This window comes from Pavona decussata, unplaced genomic scaffold, assembly GCF_977016875.1.
Source record: "Pavona decussata unplaced genomic scaffold, jaPavDecu1.1 SCAFFOLD_26, whole genome shotgun sequence".
NCBI classification, from domain to species: Eukaryota; Metazoa; Cnidaria; class Anthozoa; order Scleractinia; family Agariciidae; genus Pavona; species Pavona decussata.
The window spans coordinates 183999-202916 of NW_028145449.1; the positions used below are offsets into that span (position 1 = coordinate 183999).

At 37.0% G+C, this 18918-nt stretch overlaps 1 protein-coding gene across 1 annotated transcript; it reads right to left on the reverse strand.

Annotated features, from left to right (window-relative positions):
- Positions 1 to 1208: 1208 nt before the first annotated feature.
- LOC146485336 (glutamate receptor 4-like) lies at positions 1209 to 18918 on the reverse strand. The gene is made up of 14 exons (XM_085103216.1): positions 18828 to 18918; positions 17557 to 17688; positions 16902 to 17141; positions 15094 to 15299; positions 14096 to 14143; positions 13229 to 13354; positions 12697 to 12828; positions 11666 to 11770; positions 9691 to 9810; positions 8551 to 8745; positions 5597 to 5960; positions 4099 to 4461; positions 3430 to 3600; positions 1209 to 1396 (listed from the first exon to the last, which is right to left on the reverse strand). The coding sequence occupies exons 1-14, from the start codon at positions 18916 to 18918 to the stop codon at positions 1209 to 1211; spliced, it is 2481 nt and encodes an 826-aa protein (XP_084959342.1).

The following is an 18918-nucleotide window of genomic DNA, read 5'->3' on the forward strand; positions in this document are numbered from 1 at the left end:
AGAAAAATTTTGGCCGCGCCAGACTGGATGCAAATTTAAGCAAATGTTCACGTTCGTGGGAGATAAGTTTGATATAAATATCAATATTTTGAAAGATACTAGGAAGCGCCTGCAATATACTAGATTTGTAAAACTGTGTTGCAAGATCTATTTGTTTCTATTAGTTTAATTATTTATTAATAAATTAATATTTTTTTATATACTTTCAGTTACTACTTTTTCTAGCTTTGCATTCCTCAGTACTTATTTAGTGTTTACTGTGTGTTTTGGGTCATATTTGTTTATTTGTGTGTGTACTGACCTAAACTAGTATTACTACCTTTGTAAAACTGGTTACCTGCCTCCTTTAACTCTATAGTTATTCCAGGTAGCCAGCCCTTCTCTCTCTTTCTTAAATAATTAATTAAGCATAATAACTGTAATGTGACGAATGGGGAAAAATAAAGCTTGTTCTTGTTGTAGCCCCGGGGGATTTGACATGCTGCACCTTGATTGTATAAACAGTTTCTAAAGTTGTTTGTTGTCTCAAAACGCAACGGTTTAAAATCCATCTTTAGAGAGAGGTCGAAGCCAAACTGTTGTAGAAACAAGAGTGAATGGTTGAGACCTTAGTACCTAAACCACAACGGCAAAACTTAGTAAAGAAGGAATCATTGCTTCGAGTACTGAAGGCACTGATGGCATGACTTATATGAAGATCATATCGAGAGGATATACCAAGGGGTCAGCTTCCAAAAACCATATTGACCCCATGGAAAGGTCGAATGGCAAACTACTACACAGCTGCGCATGTGTCTTATAAAAACCTCTGGATAGACACAGCGGCAAAATGAGTGTGCATGCTCCACAGATTTGTGATTCGAGCGAGAATCGATTACAAAAGCTCCACTTCAATCGGCAAATTCACACCTGTTACTACAATATTTTTTTGTTGAATAAGGTATGTGATGGAGGGAGTTCGAAGGAACCTTTCCTGAAAGCGGCAACCTTATCTATTTTGATTTGGGCTTATCCCCGCGAAACGAAAACGAACAATAGGAATTCTAAAAATGCCGCCATTTCGCCGCGTGACGAGCCTGCGCACTTATTTTGCCGCTGTGTCCTCTGAATATAGTTTTAGATATAAAACGACGATTTTCAATTGACATGTGCAAATGAGTCCATAGGCAGACGTTTCTACCGAAACATGTCAATTGAACATCGTCCTTTTACATCTTAAACTTATTGTGACTCTCCTGTTGCCCAGACCTCTGGGTAAGAATGATTAGTTTCCGCTCCTTTCTTCGTTTCCAGAGGATTTCTGCCACCAGCGTTAAGAAGGCTACAACAATCCCAGAGGTCAGCACAATATAGACACCCAGCATGGTCTTCAGATCAATACGCTCCTGTGACAGTGCTGAAAGGGAAGAGGCGGGGGTTCAGATATATTTCTAAATATCAAAGTACAAATATAAGTTCTTACTAAAGAAAGTCTACACCATTACACGCTAGAACCAACAATTACCAACACACTGACTCAAAAGTTTGATCAACAAGAAAGCTGCAAAGTAACACCATTACACACCAAAACCAGCACCAACAATACTTCCCACACTGACTCAAACGTTAGATCACCAGCACCACAAACATGGGATGGTCAAGCTGTGAAATTCCATTCATGGAATCAAAAGTGACAGCCATATCTTCCAAGGCTTTATTAACGATTATTTACAGACGGGGGCGGTGTATAGTTATGGATATTTCCCGGCAAGGTAAATATCTAGCACTATTCATCATCATATTTTCTGACGTGAACGATTGTTTTAGTAATCGTTCATGTTGTCCTTCAGCAGCATGGTTAAGAATATATAAAAACTGTTCTATTTTGGCCTTAAACTGCTGTTTAAAAGTAAAAGCTAAAATCCAAGCTTTCGCCGATCAACGGCATCATTAGGGAAGAGAAAATATTCCGCGCGCGCTATATATATATATGCGAAGAGAGTGTAGGGTGAAGGGTGAAATGTATAAAAAGTCAAAGGAAAACATCCCAGCACGCATTATCCACAAATCCTACACGTTCAGACAAGCCCTATCCCACACCTCCACGGAACGCAAATGCACTAGAGACAAATGCCCTATCGCTAACACCGGATTGTGTTTACGAAGTCTACATGCAGTGCACCAGCTCACGTGCAACAGCTGCGATCAACAATACATTAGTAGTACAACACGCTTCATCCATGACCGCGTAAGAGAACATATCAATAACGATAACTCCTCCGTTAAAAAAAAACAAAACATATCTCTTCCTGCCAGAACAACGACTATAAAGGCATTAATATCAAAATTATTATGAGTGAAAACGATCCCGCTAATCTACGCCTCTACGAAGCATTTTACATTAGAAAATACAAGGACAGTCAAATACAAGCCCACACTCAATTCCCGAGAGGAATGTACTGAATTCGCAGACCTTCTATTTTAATATTTTATTAAAGAGACTACTCTCTTACACTTTTATAGGTCCCACAATCCATCATTAGAACCTTGTATTCCACGCACAGTTTATTTCTATAGCTTTCACACATACGTCACACTTTTTTCACATTTCACCCTTCACCCTACACTCTCTGTGCATATACATTGGAATATTTTCTCGTCCCTGATGGTGCCGTTGATCGGCGAAAGCTTGGATTTTAGTTTTTACTTTTAAACAGCAGTTTAAGGCTTTAATAAAACAGTTTTTATAAATTGATAAGGTATACACACCTTGCTCCAAAAAGGCTATCATTTTAATATTATTTTTTGGTATTCAAATTAGCCCTTCATACCTCGTTTTTTAAGCTCTTAAAATCTTAAGCTCTTAAGCTCTTTAAAATCTTGAGAATATTTTATCTTGAACGAGGCAAGAAGGGCTAATTTTAGTGCAAACAAAAGAATAATGTTTATACCGAACCATTGCAGTAGTTATACATATGTTACCTTATGTCTGACAAATTAGCGAAAAAACTGGAAAAGCAGAAAAATCGTGGGAGGTGAATACCAAACACTATCCATGGTTTGAGTAAAAAGATGGCGGCTGTACATTTTACCTCAGTACCATGCGCACCTAACAAAACGAATAGGTAGGTAGAAAGCCATTATAGTTTTTTTTTTTTTTTTGGCAAAATTCGTTCCTGTACTAACAACATCACGCACGCTTGGTTTGAAGTTATAATAGAACCTTCTCTGCGTTTTTAAGAGCATTTTAAGGGTTTCGTACGCTAATGATTGTGGGAAAATGTACCAGTCGCCCTCTTTTTCTGCTCGGTGGATTGGAGGGTGCGTAAAACGTTGACGCTGCAACTTGTGAGTTACTTGCCAACATGCCAAAAATGTCCCCGAAAAGCGTTCACAGTCTATAGCTACAACATGCTTGAACACTGATTACTTCAGTATACATTATCTTACTTGTTTCTTGTTCTTTAGGACAAACTTGTGATGACTCCCACCATTCTCTTTTCAAGCCATGAAAGAAACTGTTTTCGTGCAGTTGCAAAATAGCCAATGAAAATAATTCAAGGTATGGATCGTTTGCTGGAAACGCAAGTGCTAATCCTCTCTCTGCGTTTATACCTGGAACTGAACAATGAAAGTTTCTTTTTGCGATATCGTAATCACTGAGCTTAAGGTTACAAGTGTGAGGTGAAAACTTGAAAAAGGCTCCTGAGCACTTGTTTATTTTAGTCCTCTGTCCTTTTTAGCGTTTTTATCAGTTTTTCTAACATTTCGTGGGTGACTTCACGGCCAGGATCCGATCCAAGTTATCACAAGGTTATTTTGCATCTACAATTTAGAACACTGAATATTTTTAAATATCGTTCTTGCTCGCCTGTAATTGAACAAAGACGTAACGTCACCTGATACTTGGGACACGTTCGCTGAGTAATTTAACCTTATCTTAACCGGACAGCCTTCTGGGGCCGGGAGGGAGGGGGAGGGGGAATTCGACCCCCCCCCCCCCCCCCTTCCCCTCTTTAACTCCTCGTTTATTAAAACTATGACAATGACACTTGGAGTGTAGATATTTCGTAAATGCAACAAGAACGATTTTAACATTGCTGGAAGATTTAGAATTACCCGTCATAAGGTCGCACGGCGGCCTATTGGCAATATGACTGAGAATTGGTCCGTCATAGATAAACACAGCCTCTTCTCTTTGTCGCAGCCACTCGATAGCTGGAGCTGTACTTTTGAAAAAGCTGTTGGCACCCTTAATTCTCTGCCAGATTTGCTTGTGTGCTTCGTACTTGCTTTGCTGAAAGAATTCTTGGGCGATTCCAGATTTTACAACTGCCACTTGGTAAGAAGTTTTCACGATGTCTTCAAGGTTATTGATCGGAGAGTGGGCGTTCTTTACAGTTAAGAAGGCTGCCAGATTTGCAGTGTATGTTGATACCCAGATAAGAATACAGAACCAATAACAACCGGCAAGAATACGACCTGAGGTAAAGAAAAGAAAACAAACAAACAGACAAACAGATAAAAAAATAACTGTGGTTCTGCGTCGACTGGGGAGTGAAAACAAATGTTAATTTTATCGATAAAGTAGGGCTGATTTTCACAAGGACATAAGCAAAAGCATAAGCATAAGAATAAAGATAAGCGAGTGAGAACACCAGCTACATAAGCATTACTGAAGACAGCCGCACGCGCAGAAAACTGTTTCTTTGACGCAGTTCTCGCCACCAGATCCCCTCAATGTTGAGCAAGATGGCGGACGACAGGGTTGACTGCCTTGAGCTGGTAATTGTGCTCATTGGTGAAAACTGCGACAAAAGCATCAGCACAAGTCGTGTTCGTTCTTCTTGTGCTTTTGCTAATGCTTATGCCACAGGTGTTCTTACTTGCTAAGCGGCATTTGTGCTTCTGGTTATGTTTATGCTTATGTCTAGTGAAAACAAGCCTTGAACGTTGATCAGAAAATTTGGTCACCGTCAAGGAATTCCAGTGCTGACGACTTGAGCTTTAGCCCTTCGTCAGAGCGAGTAAAGAAGTTGATAAAATCAAACAATCAATAAAAGAAACAACAAACAAACAAGTTCAGTTCAGTCATCATTCAACATCAGCAGCTGGCTTATTTTCTCGTTGAACGAAATAACTTTGCATAAATTTTACATAGAGCACAATGAAAACTAAATAGTCGTTAAATGTGATTGATTGGAGCCAACAGTCTTTACTTATCATTCTTTTTGCGTTTGAAGAACAATATTTCTTCGGTTTATTGGCTTTTGCTGATCTCTTACTACAAAACACAGGAAACTTCAAGTCTGAAAATAAACGTGTGTTGTATCAGCTAAGACGGGCGAAAACGGAGCTTTTCATTAACGCTATCATTTGGGTTATGGAGCATGGACAGTTTGATGACACCAACTCTCCATATGGGCTGATAATGACGAGGAAATGGAAGAGCCTGGGAACAAAATGCACCATATGCATTCTGTACACAATCGAGAATGCTCTGAGTCATCCGTTTCTTTGGAGGCGGCCTGTGATTAAATATTAAATGATAAGAAAATTGACTTAAGAAGCAAGAAGGGTTAGGGTTAAGGCTCAAAAGGCGCCCCATTACAATTACCTGATAAGCTTTTCGGGTGATTCTCAGCGCCTTGTTGTAGCATACAACCCAATGCGAACCACAAACTGTTAAAATAGCTAAATTCTTCAGATGTCCTTTGGCCAGTTTCGTCTTTATACCCGTAAGGACTGAAATAATTTATTACAAACACCGCAACAGAGATGACCACCAGGGTGACGAGGGTAGCAAACCAAACATCGTGGTGAAAGGGGTTCATAAACTGCATCAGAGCAGCTGTTCCTTCTTTGGAAGACGTTTTCTTGAGCAATATTTCATCAGTGTAGTACATGAAAGGAACGCTGAAATCCACCACTTTTGCTCGCTTTTCCGTTATTGTCAGTGCCGCGAGAGCCATATTGGCACGCTTTGAAAAAAAATGAAGAAATTATAGCTTTAATTCCCTGTATAAAACGTTCTCGTCTTCATACAAATGTCCATGGCACCTTATGCCAAATTTCATACACTTAGCTGATCTTCTTAAAAGGTGGTCGATTGAAATTTTGTTTTCGTGGTAACGATGCTGAAACGTGTCAAATAGTTTTGCCCGGAGAATGAAAGAGAGACGAATAAGGGGGCAACTTTGGAGACAGAGGACAACAACAAAAACAACAACAAATCATTCGCACCATACGCTAAGAAGACGTGATTCGGCATGGCACGTTTGCAACAATCCAGGTAGAGATACATTATATCCATCTCTTGTGGATTCAGGGTAGTATCTCCGATCTTGGTTGTAAGTTAGCAAATTCTATAAACTTCCTGTTTCTCAAATATGACATCGCCCGAATGTAACGTAAATTTTCTAGGAAATTTCGCGTCATACATACGAAGCCAAGCAGTTCACACACAACAGAACATAGTACGTTCTTGAATTGCGAGGAAATATGATTTCCATCCGCCCGTTACGCTTGAATTCTTGGTTATTTCATAAAAATATCTTAGATTATTCCGTAATTAATTGTCGTTTTGGGCCATGGGAGTAAAAGGATGCCATGTAGTGTGGGTTTGACGCCGAAGTCGGAAAATGCATTCCGTTGCTATGGAACTGTAGCAGCTCACTTGGTTAAATTTGTCGCCATTTGTGTCATTTTCTGTCGCGATTTCCCCTTTATCTTCGTATTTGATGTCTAGAAAGACTTTACAAGACAATCTGCTCAATTATACTTGTGTTTAACTTTTTTTTTGAGTGATGAAGAATTTAGACTGGAATTTTAGAAAATGCAAGAGATTTTCCGGTAAATATCTCAAGAATGACCAACAATGGGCTAAAGGAAAGGAATAGGGGTGGTATGCGATATGGGAAAGGGTTCCTCCCTATCTAGCATTACAGTGGTTCGATAATAAGATAGTTTTGGTTCGGTAAAAAGAACTACTGACAATGCTAATGTAAAGAGTCAAGTGACCCGGAAAGTAAAGACTGCGGAGGGTGCGTGGACCTCTGTTCAGGTTCCACAACCTGGAACTATTGCACCCAAAAATGACTTTATGAATGCAGTTGATCGGTCTGACCAGATCTTAGGCACTCAGAATATCTGAAGGAAGTGTGTAACATGGTGGAAAAGTTTAGTTTTCTCTATCTTTTCACGCAACTTTGAAACCTCGATGGTCGCACAATGCAACGTTACGTGGACCACTTCTTTTGATTTCCCGCTTGGAACGTTACCAAAGGAAGTGTCACGAAATGTTGCACGCATCGTGTGGCTGTGCGATTTCTAAAGTTGTGTTCGAGGTTGAGTATAATGTAACAATGTATGACACGCGCATGACTTAACCTATTCGGCCAGGATTTTTTTGCGTTTCTGAGTCTGATGAGGGGCGTAGAATCTGAATCTATCCCAAGTCGCCAAGTCGTCCGAAAGAGTTTCCCTATCCTTACTAGGATCGCCACACGAAGTCATTAGGGAGCTTAAGCACAGACGTTTTTGAACAACGGACGGCAACCGGAAGTCAAATGTTTCCTTTTTTGACGTGGGTTTGCTATTTACCACGGATAGAAAAAGCTCTTGTTGATGACTGTGGCTTGACGTTACAAACGCGATGGCGTCAAAACGCTCCGAAAATGGAAAAATTCAATTTCCGGTTGCCGTCCGTGGCTCAAAAACGTCTGTGCTTAAGGTTACCGTATACCTTTAGAGGTGCGTTGCGTCTGCGATGTAGCGCGTCCGATACCTAAAACCGTATATCAAATTAAAGCTTATAAAGCTGGCTATCAAACTAGAATTTTTAAATCAAATGAATTGTCTAATTTTTCACGACCTCTTTATGCGAACGTCCTAATCACCTTTTGAAAGCTACAACGCAAAGCAAATTTTGTTTTCGCTAACTTAATTTGCTCCTCAGTTTCCGGACCTAAAGCGCTAAAAAAATCGTGTCTGCATTTTTCCATATTCAATTGCAGTGAAAAGTTACAGAACATTTTCAAGAAAGGATTAAAAAAACGTCAAGTGATCGTACAAAAATTGCTCTCCGAGAAAAAATATTTCGAAAGAAAAATTCACAGACATATTTTTGTTGTTTATATGTTAAACTGGCTACTGTCCAAATTTGAAGGCAAACGAACAAATTCCCTTTGAGACTTAGTTCCTTAACGTGTCTCGTTCAAGTGAAAACATCGATTCGAGAAAACAGCGCTAAAAATTCGACAGTTTATTTTATTTAAACATTCTTGGCATAGTTTGAGAGCCAGCTTTATAACCGTTAATTTTTTATAAGGGTTTTGGTATCACGAAAAGTACAGTTTAAACCGGACGCGCCACATCGCTTAGACGCGAGACACCTCTAAAGGTATACGGTAACCTTCCCCTGATACGATTTGTGAGCAGTTAAATATGAAGGTCCTCATTTACAAACGTATGAACCTAGCGCGGTTATCTTTTGCTCTCAATCCGAAGAGGCTGGACTGGGTTCTCAAACTGGAGAGCTTCTACGGCGAATACTGAGATTATCGTACCCACCTTATTTCCTAGCTCGCTTATCAGTCCATTCCATGTTCCATTTTCCGTCTCACTACCATACAACCCATCGGGAGAAGTATAAATCTCAAATGTAAAATGGAGCATTTTAGCTAATTCATTCAGAAGATCGATGCAGTATCCATGGTATGAAATAGTGCCATCTTCTTGCTTTTCTGTCATTACAAATGGTTCATCCTGTTTTTCGGCGTAATATTGAAAAAATGGTCAACTTGAGTAATAATGAAAACACCCATTATGACTGGTACATTATATTTAAATTCCTTGAACGTATATATATCTAAACTTGCATCTTAAGTAAATTGGGTGCGTGTTAACTGAGGTGATTAGGTTGAAATCTAAATGACTTTTTTTCTATATTACTTTTATATGTATATTGAGAAAACGCTTTTACTTTTAATAGAGTAGTCTTAGCTCACATTCAAGTTGAGGCTCATTCCACATAATAACTGTGAATTGACGCCCTTTTTACTTCCTGGGTTAGAGAAACCACAAATCGGTACCCACAAATTATAGGAGAATATTTGCTGACGTCACCGTTTCTTTGTTGCCTCATTAGCATATATCCAACAACAATGGAAAAATTGAAAATTTACATCCGTGTAAAAATCATGTAAATTATCCAAAAGATACTGTAAATTCCAATTTACATAGTTTTTACCCATTTACTGGGTTTGGAAGATGCTGTAATAATCATGTAAAGTTTATGACTGAAACAAGTAAAATCCATGAAAGACCCTGTAAATTTTGGAGATAAAAAACCAGCGACCATGAGCAACACGAACTAAACAAATATATTCTTCTTGGTAATTAGAGAAAGTATCGATGTGACATGTTGAATATTCTCAAATAAATTAGCTTTCAAAAACTGTGCAATTTACAAAGATTTTGAAGAGATTCCGCCCAGCCATACATTTTTAAAAAAATCTTGATGCTTTCAAATGCTATTTCTCAAAATTGTTTAACAGATCATGGATCGCAGAGCCTCTGAATCTATAAGGTGCATTTATTTGTAGCTAGGTTTGTCGTTCCTGCTGATGTAAGGTAAGAATGCTAAAAAGTAAATAAACTGATACTCCTATAGTTTTGCGCAAAAACCATCTTCTGAACTGCATTAAATACCTCTACAACAACAACTCTCAGCTTTGATCCTTCCAAACTTCCTCCAGTAAATTTTGCCTCTATGTTACGCTTGATACTTCCAAAGAACACCGCATGTTTTGTTGAATTCCAAATTCCTATCTAAACACAAGAAAAGATATTCAGCACGTGTACATAAGAAATGCCTGAACGTGAGATAAGGTTTTTTTTTTTTTGGAACTGTATTATTTATTTTCAAAAAAACCAACAATATTGGAAAAATATTGGCATGTTCCAGGTACATCAGGCAAATAATTACAGAAAATTGACACATACAGCAAAAGCCTTACAGACAATAGAGGCGTTAACAGAAAAAATAAAATAAAATAAAATAAAGAAAAAAAATTATCAGTAGCTAAGCAGTTTTCTACAGCCGTTTTCTTTGTATAGTTTGGTGGCAGCGGTGAAAGATAACATTTATTTACGTCAGATAATAATAAGGACAGTTTGGTAACTACCTCAATGTACTAGGGAATGGGGACTAAGTTTACAAAGGTGTGAACCTAAATTTTCTTTCTTGAATTTTAATAGCATTGGCCTATTTATATTGAGGAAAGGGAAGAGAGGCTCCCATTTCTTTTGATTTGCTCTTGATTTACAAGACTCAATGTGAAATTGTGTGTTTGAGAACCAGAAGGAAACTTTTTAAAAGTGGGATCTTATCATTTGCCCTGCAACACCATATGAAATACACTTGCTAAAAGAAAGCACAAATTCAGTTGAAGGGCGGAAACGGAGTTGTCGGACCTCAGGCCTAAAAAAATGGCCACATCTTTTGAATAGTTTCTTGGATTTAACTTGAACCGCTCTAGTCTTTCAACCAAATAATCCCAAAAAGAGAAACCTTTGGACAGAGCCAAAATAGGTGGGATAGGTTTCCTGAGGAGCCGCTACAGAAAGAGCAATTCTGGTCTTCTTTAATAACTTATTGAAAGATATATCCTTGAGAAGAACTAACATGATAGCTCAGAGGTAGAGTATCCGAACTTGTTATCGGAAGGTCTAAGGTACGACTCTCTTAAAAAGAGCGCTCGGATTTCCTTTTTTCGAGTGTGCAAGTGTCACTTTTAATAATAAAACACCCTCATTCATTCACCAGGCTTAAAATATACCATCACATTTATTCCATTGCCCATATGTCACACATTGACATTACCAATCCTAGCAGTACACAGGATGTTTTTTGCATGAACCAAGTGTAATGGCCTTAGCTCATACGAATCTTCTGTAGCTCAGTGGTAGAGCCTGATCCGAACTAGAAATCGGAAGGTCCTCGAGGTTCGATTCCTGATAGGAGCACTCGGATTTCCGAGTTTGCCTGTGTCACTTTAAGGAGGCTCGCGGCAGTTTTTCTGGACTTGAGGTGAAAGTTTTGAAATTACAATCTCGCATACAAGATAAACTTTGATCTCCTTTATACTATATCATCATTTCAACATATGATCAAAGTTAATTTTTTTCGTCGGTTTCCAAGCAACGACTATTACCATAGAACGGAAGCGCAACGCCTCACAATCCATAATACCTCGACTGAGGTTTCATTGAAATTCATTAGGTATTTCCCAGACTACCTTTCGGCATTGTCGCGTACGCTTTTACGCTTTTTTAGACAACCTTTGTCGAAACAGCTGTATATTTTGAACCAAAAAAGGTCTCAACGAGGAAGCAAGGTTGATGTTGTGCTCTGTTAGTATACTATCAATTAGAAGATAAACGAGTTAAATGAGCCCCAGATTGGGAATAAAGAAAACATACTACTCATCTGGTTATGAGCTTTTATAATCCTCTTCCAACATGCCCTGCTATCACTTCATGTAATGTAACGTTACGGTGGTTGTTGTTATAACTTGTTGCAGCTTCGTCTCCTCACGCTCCTTCTTTATCTCCCGCGGATTGACAACAGTCGTACATAGGGAATTCAAGTAGGATACAAAGGTCACTTTTACGGCGTACTCACCTTTGCGAAAGAATTGTTTTGAAGATTGAAAATTCCCATTTGTATTCCTTTGCGCTCCCCATTGTCGTTGAACTGGACAGGACCAGATATTCCATCGAGATTTACCTATTGGTGAGTGTAAGACGGCTGAAAGATTTAACACTGGAGACTTTTAAAGTCAGAGCTAATCCAATATTTTCTTTTGTATAATGAGATGTTACATTACTACAAAAATTCACGATATATAGTTATATATTTTCAGGTTATTAATTTAATTTACACTATTAACGACAGTACTTTGAGATATTTTTTTGATTTCTGGCACTAGGTCGATCCGACAATGGTATATCCATGTAAACTCTAAATTTTTAATAAAAATAATAATAATAATGATAATAATAATAATATTTTTTTCCTAAAAAAAATAATTATAATATTAATAATAATAATTATTATTAAGAAGAAGAAGAATACTAATGAAAATTTATTAAAATCTCCTTAGAAAACCTATTTAGAAATCTTCACATATTTACAAATAATACCAATTCACATTCGACTATCTTAGACTAAAATTTTGATGAAATAATAATAATAGTAATAATAATAATAATAATAGTTTTTTTTAAAAAAACCATAAAACTTTATTGAAATATTCCGAGCAAACTTGATATCTACAAGTAAAAAGTACAAAAAAGAACTATCAAAAACCTATTTACAATTCATGCATCATCACTAAAAAAAAAAAAAAATAATAAAATAATAATAATAATAATAATAATAATAATAATAATAATAATAATAATAATAATAATAATAATAATAATATAATAATAATAACAATGATGATGATGATGATAATGATAGTAATAAACTGAACATTAATTAGTTGAGGAAAGGTAGGTGTGGGTTGTGGGCATAGCAGTATGAGATAATAAAATATAACAGAAGGAATTCGAGAAGGTCACAAATACATTGCAAGATGTCGTCATTAGAACATAAAAAAGCATGGAGTTATTTTGCTTTCGTACGGATGCCCTGTGTGAAGTGTTTACCTTTCTCAAGCAAGTAAAAATTAAATCTGTATCTCGTGAAGTAACAACAGACCCGTTGATTGATGTGCACAGGTCTTTGCTTAGCGCCTGGGCGAGGACTTGAATGGCATCGTAAGCAAGGGCAACCATGTCCTACAAAGTTAAAGTGGTATAAATTATGAAAATACAAAACTGCATGCACGGCTGGCACTACGGCAAAAGGCAGATTTATTAGTGGCCAATATTTCGACTAATAAAATTAGTCTTCCTCAGGGCCAGAGCTATACTGAAGGAAAATATAATAACGGCTCCTTAAATTAAAGTTTGAAAAATACATAGAAAAACATGATTGGCTAATGCATGATATGACGTATAAATTATATAACTGGACTGAGATTTTACCAGTATATCATTTTTTTTATATCTGTATGAAAGCTCTCCTCAGTCAAAGAAGAGAGCTAGATCGATTTCAAATATTTATATTTAATGATGAATGTAGCCCAAAAATTAAATATAATTATTATTATTTACATATTTACAAAAGCACACGTACTTTCTTAGTGTTGTTGTGATAGCTTCCAACCACATTTTTCAGTTTCTTAGGGACACCATTCCAGGTATATTGAAAATTCAATGCTAGAACAACTCTGTTTGGGTGACAGCTTAACGTTTCTGGAACCTTTTGACGTAAAAAAAGAGTAGTATTTGTCTTCAGCAATTTAATGCTTTAACACTGCACACGCAATTGGTCTGATCAAGTATCCCAGGCCATGGCCCTTCACTACCTTAATCAACAGCCAATAAACAAATAGCCTTTCCTTTAACCCTATATAGATCGAGAATTGGGGCGGATTTTGCCCACACTGGAAGTCCGCTATATACACTAATCAATTCTCACGTGGAAAATTGACAAGGTTTTTCCCGTTCCGAAGTCCATAAAGGGTCTGGAACCCAGTTTACAAAGTGTCGAAATTGCGTCATATGGAAAAATAACCCCCGTTCGTCAGAAAGATCACATGAGAATTAGTAACTTTACCAAGTTCGGTTATGTTTCATTGCGTAGCAACCTGGCTGTCACCTGTCATAAGGTCGCCCAAATTCCATTCAAATGTCTCCATTTCTGAGATGGCATCCCCAAATCCATACAAACCCTCTAATTTTTACAATTTTTGAAAGCCTTCTACCTGGTTGTAATCTAACGACATAACCTCAAACTTGGTAAACTGACTAATTTCAATGTGATTTTTCTCATGATGGACTCTAATTCCTGATTAAATGAAAATTTAAAAACTTGTCCCCAGTCTTCATTTAAACTCCTAAATGGGAATTTATGTCTTACTTTCCCTATAAAATATGAGCAGATAACAGCGGCTGCGCAACAAAGCCAAACATTTGCAAATTAAGCAAATTACTGTCAAACCTGATCTTGAATTATCCATTTAATGTTCTTTGCTGAAGAACAGGGTTTCTGGCAAGACAAAAATTAAAAAGTAAGGTGGAAAAAATCATGAGTAAATGTGAGGTCGCAAGGTCTATTAATGTGAACAAATATCTCGGAATAATGGGAAAAACAAGAAAAACCAAAGAATTAAAAACATAATTTAAGATGGCCAGACGCAGTTGTGTAGTGAATAGGTGTTAGTAAACGATATTTGAAAACGACGTACTTCTGGGGTGCCCGAAATAGGCATGGTGCAAGATTAATTTTTATACTTTTTATTGAGCTAGGTGCCGTTCCTATGGCAACGCGGCGAGCTATTAACTGTCCACAAGTAATAGGTTTCCTTTATTTTTAGAAAATGCACTGGTTAGATTTTTCCATTTTTTGTCTCCAGGAAAATTCAGAAAATGCTGACATGGTGCCCCTGCTTCCATGCAATTTTTACAAAGAGATCTCCTGTAAATATTGGTTTTGCACCGTAATGTTTTGTGAAGATACCCTCTGTCCGATTATTTGTTTGTAGGCGAGTTATGCTTTTAGAGAAATGCTATTTTGTCAAATTTCACGAAATTCTAACGAGTGATTCCTAAGAAAACAGCTCCTTTTCACTAAAGAACAAGTCATAATTTTTTGGTTAAATGCGCATGCGTGGCTTTTAATTGGGTTTTCACAGCAAAGGTGGAAAGCATGCAAAAAAGGCTTAGCAAGAAACTGAATAATTTTAAGAACAAAACTCAACTTTGTGATTCATTTGATATGAAATTGAGAGCGAGCCCGTAATTGCTTATCACAACCCAAGCGCGCGCTTAATAGCGCCATTAACTGAACCTGTAAAGCGCGTAAAGACTGTGTTCAGACCATGGAGAACACTGTTTCAATCTAGAAAGTAAAGAAAGTTAACTTCAAAGATTAAAAGCATAGGAGGAGAAAGCGAAACAACAACAACGACAACAAAAAACAGAAAGGACAATATTTACCTGCTGAAGAATAAGTTCAATTTTTGCTAAGCGAGTGTAAAGGAGAACCACATCCACCTCGAAATTTTCTATTTGCTCTATCGCTCCTGATATTTGTGCTGTTTGACCTTCTCCTCTTCCTTTCTCATAAAGGTGAACTAAACTCACTGTGAGCTTTGAATCACGGGATACAGCATGGAAGTACCCAGCTTCATGTACACGGTGCGCTAAAAGAAAAAGAAGATAGCAGGCACATGAATATACAATCATTATTCCCCAGAAAGATATTTTAAAGTTTCCAATCTCTTGCATTTTCTTGAACAGACACTGTCACAGAGATTTTGTTCCATTTTGTTCAACATGAAAGCTACTAAATTATTTAACATGGAATCTTTTCTCTAGAATAAAATTGTTTGCAGAGCACCTAGAGGAAAATATTTATTTCTCCAATGAAGAACAAACTATAAACCAGTTTTTATCAATTTATCCAAAATAAGCTTGCAGAACTTGAAAAAAACTGGTCGATTTTTTCAAATTGTAATCCATTTCCATCCAAGCCATCCGCAGCAAAAGATAAGAAATACAAACTTATGAATACTCGTAGGGTAATTGCTAAATTACTATAATTTGTTCAACATTATTCGATTCCGTCAATATTTTCTATTGACCCTTTTAAAGTATGAACACCCAAAATGTTAGCAAAGCATATTTTGATTTTTTTTCAGGTATTTCTTTCTTGTCATATGCGTGGCATTTTTTAAATTTTCAACAGCATTGTTTTAGTATTTAAAAAGTATGATCACAATAACTTATGCATTAGCTGTTTACATTGTCTTTTATGTATCATTATCATTTTCGTCTGGTTGCAATCCGAATCGAACTACATAACGAAAACTATTGCGGTCACTTTTGGATGATAAAGTCGCTGCGCCCATCTCTGGCAGTCCAGAAAAGGATTTTCCTATTATTTGTACCTAATTATTCAGCCACCGCGATTTTAATACACGTACTTTTAAATTAGATTTGTTTTTCTCCATCTACTATTTGAATGATTTCAGTTCAAAGTTCTCTGTTTTGAATCTTTAAACTATAATTTCACCTTATCAAGGATCATAGAAATGATCAGTGAATCCTTTAATATGTGAATAAAAGATTGCATTTTGTGCAATAGTGGTCACAAGCCTCAAAACGTGTTTGAATTCAAATAAAGTGACGTTTCTACCATGAATCGAGCTAAAATGTTGCCAGCTACTTAGCAGCTAAGCCCTTAGCTATTTAGCAGCCATTTGCAATTTTGAATCTTTAAGCTCAGTGGAACCTTATCATAGGATCATAGAATAGGATCACTGAAACTTTCAATATGTGAATTAAAGATTGCATTATGTGCAATAGTGGCCACAAGGCTCCAAACCTGTCTGGGGTATGTGGAACAGTTGTCACAAAGCCCTAAGCTTGTTTGTATTAAAATGAAGTGCAATTCTACCACGCCTCGAGCGAATTTGCCGACGAACTTTAAGCTCTGGAAAGTCAATATTAAGTCTGTAATAGACAGTGAACAACGAAAAGGCTTTAAACTTTACAATATTATTGTAGTAAAGTAAATCTTTTCTTTTCTTTAAAGTTAGAATCAACATTAATACTAATGTAATCAGATAATTCACTCTTTATTTCAATGCGTCATAGTTGATTCGGACTTCTATCACAAATACTGTGGTTTTAGAAGGTCTTAGATGTCTAAAAATCTAAAAAAAATCTAAATATATATATGATCTACAAGCAATTATTAAAAAGTACAATTAACATGAAATATCTGAAAAGAGAAGCTTCACCGTCAAACACTAGTGCAATCTTTCTCCACTGGAATGTATTGATTATGTCCAGAGTAGCATGTGCGTAGTCCCTGTAGCCCACTGACATATGCACCGCCTTTCCACATTGATCACATGGGCTTTTGTTTCCATGGAGACGGATAAGAGGAATTCCGGTTACTGTAGAGAGTGCGCATGCGGAGATCTTTGCGTGGCTTCCCTCGATAAGTGCAACGACGTCTTGTTGAAGAAAAGTGGAAGCTAAAATTTTAAATATTAAATATCAATTAAATGTAAACAACGACGTGAAAATTAAGGAGAGAAAGTTTTGCAGCTCAAATATATGAATTTCACTTGTTCCAAGTCAAGAAGAAAGACCATCACACTGGTATCGCAGAGGTCTTGTTTTAGCTCGAGTTTTCTTCTTTGTGTCTGCTTTAATTGCGCACACGACTGAATCGTTAGGTTCAGTTCATGTATGCAATATTTAACCTACTTCACCTTCAAAACATTAGTCTCGTTCTTTTCACCACAGAACAGAATAACTGAACAAAATTCACTTAAGCTACCTGCTGTCGTGATTAGCTATACCTCCAAACGCGAAATATCTCTGAAATTAAATTAACTATGGAAAAAAGAAAAATGACGAATTAAAGCAATGTTTTTTTAATCTTACCTTGATGAAACAAGCTAACGTTTTTTGAGGTGTTGAAATTTTTCTGTGTTAACGTAATGTTCTTGGAATTTGTAGTGTTATTAACAGCAAACTTTATCGCGTTGTACTCTTCTGAATTGCCATTTATAATATCTGTTAGGACAAAAAGACGATCAATGTTATTTTGAATGTTATATTTCCCTTGGTGTTGTTGCCCATTGCTCAGTTTTCAAGAAATAAATCGATTTCTAAACAGCTACTTGATGATATTTGGATGTGTTACTTTACAACGAGAACAACGTATTAACTTAAAGAAAAGTCACACTCTGGCCGTTGTCTCGGATGACATGAAGCAACTTGGAGTAGTATTTCTCCCAACTGAATGGTGTACTAAACCATCACAAAATACCGTAACATTTTGTTGTCGGTATCCATCTACACACTTAGGTGACGAGATACTGAATGTGGAGCCGTGAATATCTAGATCTTGTTTAATGGGACAGCACAACAATACAAACATCACCCTAGCCTCATAACATAATTTCCCGAAAACAAATAAGAGACTCCAAGAGACAAATTTTGGGAGAAAAAATTTTCTAAAAGTCATTGTTCCTTTATCATCGTTTTTGTGGTTGTTGTTGATGGTGTTGTTTTAAGAAATATTATTGTGTTAGTTGCGTTTTGATTTATAAATAACCAAACGATGATTTTAATCTCCACGCTAACGGTCTCCATCCCGGTTATGGCTTCAGGTGATTGTTCATTCTATCGGAAGGAACTATTCGGTCTCCCTGTCTAGTCCGGGCTTTCCTTTGTTTTCTGTGGCGGGGGGGGGGGGGGGGTGGGGCGGATTTCGCCTCTCCCTCCACAACTTCGCAAGTATAAAAGCTCTGACAATGAGACTTGGAGAAGAGATAACCCGTTAAAAACTGTTTCCTTAGGTCCGCAACGACAAGTGATGGCGTCATATGACGTTATCATTGTCAAATGGCGTCCATGTTGGATCTCTGGATTTCCCTAAAACTTCAAGAAAGCGCCGAAATAGAGCGAAAAGTGATCATAACCAATAAAGGAACACTAATAAGGGCTTAAAACATAAAAGGTACAGATAAAAAAGTAGTTTTTCTTCATTTTAAAAGAGTTTTTCCATTTTCTGAAAACAAGAAAACGGCCAGTCAACATCAAAGTTAATGAACAGTAACCGACGATATCAAATCGTTCCCAAATAAATTTCCGAAAAAGTTCTGAAGTTTCAGGACGTTTGCTCAAATGTTAAGAAAAGATGAACTTACCGAAATAAAATTCTCTCGGATTTGTTGTTTGCACCTTCTGTACGAACGATAAAATGACTGCCAAGACGATACAGTAATCTGTTGAAACCAT